Source organism: Oncorhynchus keta, chromosome 37, assembly GCF_023373465.1.
Source record: "Oncorhynchus keta strain PuntledgeMale-10-30-2019 chromosome 37, Oket_V2, whole genome shotgun sequence".
Classification (NCBI taxonomy): Eukaryota; Metazoa; Chordata; class Actinopteri; order Salmoniformes; family Salmonidae; genus Oncorhynchus; species Oncorhynchus keta.
This window is the reverse complement of record NC_068457.1, coordinates 21,529,827-21,537,482: the sequence shown is the minus strand read 5'-3', so window position 1 is coordinate 21,537,482 and position 7,656 is coordinate 21,529,827. Positions and strand designations below refer to the sequence as shown.

The following is a 7,656-nucleotide window of genomic DNA, read 5'->3' as shown; positions in this document are numbered from 1 at the left end:
TAGCAGTGATGCATTATCAATCATCGCAGACCTTAGAATGCAGAGACAGGAGCAGGTCTTCAAACTCACTGAGGATTACTACATTACAAAGAAAGGCATTGTCACTGTTTATACAATCATTTTTTAAGGCTACATCAGAATTTTGTCAAGTGAAGAAAAAAATTCAAGACCTGTTCCCATGTCCACAAAGCAAATCAGAGTAGCAGTGCTGATCTAGGACCTGTCCATATATTTTAAATATGATCCAAAAGGCCAAACGTATCCTAGATCAGCACTCCTACCCTGAGACGCTTTGTAGCTATGGGACAAGAACATTAAAATAGGCTATTCTTATTGGTAGAGTCGATCATAGATCTAGAACAATTAGAATTACAGGCAACTGATATATTGTCTATGGGCTCTATAAGGTCTCTCCTAAGTGAAGTATAAGAGACATTCATCAATAATATAAAACATCAGATTCAATAACTGGATCCAAACCAGATGAGCAGATGGCAGAGGGATTCCCTGGTCTAGATGACAGTACAGGTTTGGTTCTGCAGGACTACAGGGATCCATCATATCTGTGATGCGCCCGCCAGCCCTGATGTTCAGTCCTCATTACAGCTGGATTCCAGAAATCAGGGGTCGAGCAATCACCATGCCAACAGCTTTATTACATCAGTCTTCACAAGGGGGAAAAAATAAAATAAATAGTACATTAGGGATGAAAAAAAAGAAACATTCCAAGAAAAGTTTTTGGAAACAGACGAGCTGGGATGAAAGGAAACAAGGCCCCAGATGGCTTCCTCTGTTCTAGTGGGAAGGGTCTAGACTCTAGACTGTGTTAACAGTATTTGTGTCTTAATGCTGCCCCCTACAGGAACCATTATGACATTGCAACAACCCCAACTACACTAGACCAGGCATTACGCAAACACTCTTTCTGCTGGTATTGTTATAAAAAGGAATGACAGAAATTGTTTTATTGTAAGACGGCAACTTTATTTCACATGAGGGTAAAAAAGTAACATACATGTCTGAAATATAATCTATCAGAAGATAAAAGGGCCCCAAAAAAAGCATGTATGTGGGGGACAGTGAAATCTGAAGGATGGCCCTATTGAAAGTCACGGTAGTCTCCTGAGAGATGGTAAGAGTCAGTCAGTGTGATCAGAAAGGCTTTATGTATGTTTAGAGGTGGGTTTGGGTTTTGTGATATGATGGTTATGTTCAGGTGTGGATGCGTTCAGAAGGGCCTCCCCATGCCCATGCGTGGGTTTAGTGGGGGGGCTCTGTTGGGTGGTGTGATGGCTATGTCCAGGTAGTCTCCTATCTGGAAGCGCTGCGACTGTAGCGTCATGGAGTCATTTTCCCCCTTCCTGCCTGACACAGTGTTGCCGATGTCTTTCACTCTGTAACCATAGAGACCGTGGATGAGACAACAGTACTTTCATAATGACATCATCCAATCAAACAACAGAGGCCATGTTTAAATACTTTTAAAAAGGCAAACAGCCGATTTACCTAATCCACTGACCACCAAGCTCTGGATTTAAGGTAGTCAGCAATGCAAAGCAAACAGCAATGTCTGGCCGACTTCCGCAACAACTACAGAGCATTCGGAAAGTATTCAGACGCCTTGACATTTTCTTATGTTACAGCCTTATTCTAAAATGTATTAAATTAATTGTTTTCCCTCATTAATCTACACACAAAACCCCATAATGACAGAGAAAAAAGTATATTTTTTTGCTTTTTAAAAATGTTAAATACCGTATTTACATAACTATTCAGACCATTTGCTTTGAGCCTTGAAATTGAGCTCAGGTGCATCCTGTTCCTATTGATCATCCTTGAGATGTTTCTACAACTTGATTAGACCTGTGATAAATTCAATTGATTGGACATGATTTGGAAAGGCACACACCTGTCTATATACGGTCCCACAGTTGACAGTGCATGTCAGAGCAAAAACCAAAGCAGGTCGAAAGGAATTGTCTGTAGAGCTCCGAGACAGGATTGTGTCAAGGCACAGATCTGGGGAAGGGTACCAAACATTTCTGCAGCATTGAAGATAGCCAAGAACACAGTGGCCTCCATCATTCTTAAATTAAATAAGTTTGGAACCACCAAGACTCTTCCTAGAACAGGCCTCCCAGCCAAACTGAGCAATTGGGGGAGAAGGGCCTTGTTTCGGGAGGTGACCAAGAACCTGATGGTCACCGACAGAGCTCCAGAGTTCCTCTGTGGAGATGGGAGAACCTTCGAGAAAAACAACCATCTCTGCAGCACTCCACCAATCAGGCCTTCATGGTAGAATGGCCAGACGGAAGCCGCCACTCAGTAAAAAGCACATGACAGCCCACTTGGAGTTTCCCAAAAGGTACCCAAAGGACTATCACACCATGAGAAACAAGATTCTCTGGTCTGATGAAACCAAGATTGAACTATGTGGCCTGAATGCTAAGCCTCACATCTTGAGGAAACCTGGCACTATCCGTACAGTGAAGTATGGTGGCATCATGCTGTGGGATGTTTTTCAGCGGCATTGACTGGGAGACTTGTCAGGATTAAGGGAAAGATGAGCGGAGAAAAGTACAGAGCGATCCTTGATGAAAACCTGCTCCAGAGTGCTCAGAACCTCAGACTGGGGCGAAGGTTCACCTTCCAAAAGGACAACGACCCTAAGCACACAGCCAATGCAGGACTGACTTCGGGACAAGTCAATGAATGTCTGAGTGGCCCAACCAGAGCCCGGACTTGAACCCGATCGAACATCTCTGGAGAGACCTGAGAATAGCTGTGCAATGACACTCCCCACCCAACCTGACAGAGCTTGAGAGGATCTGCAGAGAAGAATGGGAGAAACTCCCCAAATACAGGTGTGCCAAGCTTGTAGCGTCATACCCAAGAAGACTTGATGCTGTAGTCGCTGCCATAAGTGCTTCAACAAAGTACTGAGTAAAGGATATGAATACTTAAGTATATATATATATATATATATATATATATATATATATATATATATATATATATATATATACACAGTTTTTTTTTTTACAAATAAAACCTGTTTTGCTTCATCATTATGGGATGTGTAGAATGAGGCAAAAAAACAATTGAATCCATTTTAGAATAAGTCTAATGCAGCAGCGTGTAGTGCACCTACGCAGATATTTTTTGCCAGTGCAACGTCTTGCATTGCACTCATCTGAAAACCCTGCGGTTCATCCTGCTGCTCGTGACAACATGACGCCGAGTCTCACTTTAATTAAGTCAGGTGTGTTACAGGGTTCCATTAGCCAGCTCATGCAGGCTTTAGCCATAAAACAAACTAAGCCAATGAATAAAAATGTTGCCAGCCAAAATATAACAAATCCAGTTGCAAAAGATTGCTTTTTAATCATTGATGGAAATACAGTTGACTGTCATGCTTATTGGTCTATAGGATCATTTGAATAATTTAGTGGAATTCAAATTGTCCTGTTTGATACTCATCGTGTATCTTATTTATCCAATACAACTATCACACATGCATACACAGCCTATTTTAAGCGGGATTTCTCCTGCAGCTCCTCTACGGGTTACTGCTGGAGTAAAACATGTGATTTATCAGCTGAATCAATGCACAACAATTTCAGTTTTAGTATACGATTTTAAAAAATAGCTAGTATTTTTATTTTTCAACTGGTAATTGAAGTGTGCCTCCCATTCACCATTCAAGTACAGGTCAACAGGCTATCAGCACATCACCCACCACTTTACAATGTGAGCTGGAGACACTATGCATTTTGTTTTTTAAATACTTAATTGTTTGAAACCTGAATATTTGATTTAATATTATGAGACATATCTTACCTTGCTTCAAAGTAGCGTATAGGCAAAATCCGACCATGGAAACGTGGAGGCAATTATTTTATATAGACTTCAAAGGCAGCACGTGAGTATCAAGTTTGGGGAAACTTACAATTTATCCTACCATGTCTATCGTTCTGCCTGCTAGTTATATTTTCAGATACTCGTTTTCTTGGACCAGTTTCATTTCAATAACGTTTTTGTTTCTCAAAATCATTGTGAAATGTTTAATCATAAAAATCTAAATTAAAATGTCATTGAATGTAAAAGTCTACTAACACGAGATCACCAGCCTCTGCCATATGGACACGTTTTCAAATCTTCCCGGTCATGTTGTCCGGCGCCACATTTTCCTAACAGAAACCCTGGTGTGTTTGTACTGGGCTGGAACAAAACCGTGCACACCCTGTGTCCAAGATTATAGAGCATAGCCTGACTTCAATCTACAACAGCCCAGTTGCCCTGAAGGTAGACCCAATGATATGACATTGCCACGAGCAGCACCGCAGATATTGAGATGAGCAAGATGCAAGACTTCGCTCTCACAGTCACACACAGTATCTGCAGATGTGAATGGGTTCGCCTCATGCTGTTATAGTGTGATAGCCACGGGACCAAAACAGCAGAGAAGTTGAGACTTAGGCTTCAAAGTTCTTAGTTGTTACTGAAATTGACCCACAATGCGGTTTACTTTGTGCCTGTACATCTTCCTGCTGACTCTACCTTTAAGCTAGGGCCGTAGAGTAGTATACTAACCTGTAGCCATTTCTTTTGGGCTCAGGATAAACGATGGCGAAACCAAAGTGTGTTCCTTTCTTCCGAGCATCAGGGTACACCTCCTTCACTAGGCTGGTCAGCTCCTTTAGCGAGGCATCCATCCTTCAGGAGAAGGACAGAACATCATGTCACAACAATAATCAAAACTATGTAGCCATGGTACCCTGTATAACACACACAACACTATCACCAGTGCTCAACTTGGGCAGAGCAGAGTGCAAGTACCACATTTTTTCTCCTTGAGTTTGTGCATGTCTTATAGAATATTAGCTCAAAAGTATTGTGGCGCTAATGCGCCTAAATATAAACAGTAACGACACCCAAAATGAGTGCCGAAAATCCCCCCCTCCCTTCGCGTTCTTCATTTCTGAGGCTTGGTTGCTAGTTCATATTTCTGCTCTTCACTCAGTTGTCAGCTTAGCCTACATTTCACTGATCTTAGTAGCAGAAAGCATTTGGTCTGCAGTTTGGCTATATGTTTCAAGTGTACGTGGCGGTTATAGCTTGTATGGCGCCCTGGGCGAACCCCCCTCTCAGCGCCTGCCCCCGGGCCTCGTTCCACCCCCGGCAGCTGCCCATGTCACCTGTACAATCCTCTACTGCTTTTGTCTATAAATAAATCTCTTTGCCAAAATTCGTCATCTCTCCATGTCTTATTCGACTAGTATGTTTGAAAGTGTAAGGATAAGAATTCAGACAAAGTTGTTCTGAAATGTTTATTGCTTGCCAACATTTTACTCCCGCCTCTTTGTTTAATATAACACACATTAATTATTACTTTTGGTTGCCTGACGTGAAGTTTGTTCTATAGAAAGTATTTGACTCCGATGTGTGCCACAGAAAGTATTTAACTCTAGCCACAAAATGTATGAAATTAGAAGGGGGGGGGATTCTGGCAGAGGGGAGATTTTCAGAAACAACACCGGAACCTATTTCAGTCCAATTCAAGCACTGGCTATCACATTTTTTAAACCTTTATTTAACTAGGTAAGATTCGATCTAGTTTCGATCTAGTTACTGGCCCAACGCTCTAACCACTAGGCTACCTGCCGGTCCTGCACCTTGGCTTACGTGAACCTAGGTGCAGCCATCCATTTATATATTCTTACCATGTGTAGATTTGCAGCTCACTTGAAGGGACTTGTCCTCGTGCGAATTCGTCCCCTCTGTGATGCCTGCCACCGTTGGTCGTAAATACCCGCAGCAGAAGAGGACAAGTCTATAGACACAAACAGTTAGTTAACTGGTTAGACAGGAACGTGGCTAGTCTCTTAAAAAATGTGGTAGCAGAAAAAAATATTAAATGCCCGTATAGCCGATTACAGAACTACAACCAGTTAGTTTAGTTTGAAGTGGGAGTCACTTGCACAGTTCAAGCAGTGCAGCTGCATTTGCTAGCACAGCAGGCTCGTTAATGCTAACTCCGTTAGCGAATTGCTGTCTCACAAACCAAGCGAAGATAAAGTGCTTATATAGCTACCTTTTCTCGGTCGATAGGCTTTTCGGGGATTTTTCGTATCTCTTCTTGTGTGATTCTTGATTCAAGAGCCATTTTAGGAGTAAATAAGTTAATTAATTCACGTTGTTGCTCACAGCAGATTTGCAAACACTGTGCCAAATAGTTATTTCCGTTTCCGCTTTCCCAGCGGATGACGTAGGAAAGGTGCGCAAAAACTTTATAAAACTTTAACGATTGCCGTATAAAAAAACATATACGAATAGATTGCAGTTTGCTTGATTTTACAAGCATTTTTTAATAAACATCTAATCTCCAGTCCGATTAAAGATCATTAAAGATAGTTCTCAAGTGTATGATTGTATTTCTAGTTTCCTCCCAACAGGTGGCGGTAGACGATGATAACCATTCTTATGTTGATTCCAATCTGGAATCCTTGGGAGGTATTGGGAGGTCACACTCTAAACAAAACCCTTTTTATTTTTATTTAACCTTTATTTAACTAGGCAAGTCAGTTAAGAACAAATTATTATTTACAATGACGGTCTTCCCTTGCCAAACCCTATCCCCGGACGACGCTGGGCCAAATGTGCACCTCCCTATGGAACTCCCAATCACAGCCGGTTGTGATACAGCCTGGAATCAAACCAGAGTCTGTTATGACGCCTCTAGCACTGAGATGCAGTGCCTTAGACCGCTGCCCTACTCTGGAACCTTAACCCCTACCCTTACCTTTACCCTTACCCTAACCATAACCCGTACCTAACCGTAACCTTAACCCTTAACCATTTTAAATGTCAACTTCAATGTACCCCATTCTTATGGGACAGTGGTGCATCTCAATAGTATAAATCTCCTCTCCTCAATAAGGTTAAATTACTGTAAGTGTATGTCTACTGAGAATATTCTTTCACTTCCCAGTTCATGTCAAATCAAATCAAATGTTATTGGTCACATACACATGGATAGCAGATGTTAATGCTAGAGTAGTGAAATGCTTGTGCTTCTAGTTCTGACAATGCAGTAATATCTAACAAGTAATCTAACAAATTCACAACAACAACCTTATACACACAAATACACACAAATGTAAAGGGATGAATAGAATATGTACATATAAATATATGGATGAGCGATGGCCGTACGGCATAGTCAATATGCAGTAGATGGTATAGAGTACAGTATATACATATGAGATGAGTAATGTAGGATATGTAAACATTATTAAAGTGCCACTATTTAATGTGACTAGTAATAACTTTGTCCATTTACAAGTCCATTTATTTAAGTGGCCATAAATTTGAGTCGGTATGTTGGCAGCAGCCTCTATGTTAGTGACAGCTGTTTAACAGTCGGATGGCCTTGAGATAGAAGCTGTTTTTCAGTCTCTCGGGCCCAGCTTTGATGCACCTGTACCGACCTAGCCTTCTGGATGATAGCAGGGTGAACAGGCAGTGTGACTAGGGTGGTTGTTGTCCTTGATAATCTTTTTGGCCCTCCTGTGACATCGGGTGCTGTCGGTGTCCTGGAGGGCAGGTAGTTTGCCCCCGGTGATGCGTTGTGCAGACCGCACTACCCTCTGGAGA

The 7,656-nt window shown here is 41.7% G+C and overlaps 1 protein-coding gene across 1 annotated transcript; it reads right to left on the bottom strand.

The window, feature by feature from the left end:
- Positions 1-958: 958 nt before the first annotated feature.
- On the bottom strand, positions 959-6,251 carry LOC118377277 (histone deacetylase complex subunit SAP18-like). Its single transcript, XM_035764134.2, has 4 exons — positions 6,095-6,251; positions 5,724-5,833; positions 4,594-4,716; positions 959-1,394 (listed from the first exon to the last, which is right to left on the bottom strand). The coding sequence occupies exons 1-4, from the start codon at positions 6,164-6,166 to the stop codon at positions 1,229-1,231; spliced, it is 471 nt and encodes a 156-aa protein (XP_035620027.1). The 5' UTR covers positions 6,167-6,251; the 3' UTR covers positions 959-1,228.
- Between the last annotated feature and the right edge of the window lie 1,405 nt (positions 6,252-7,656).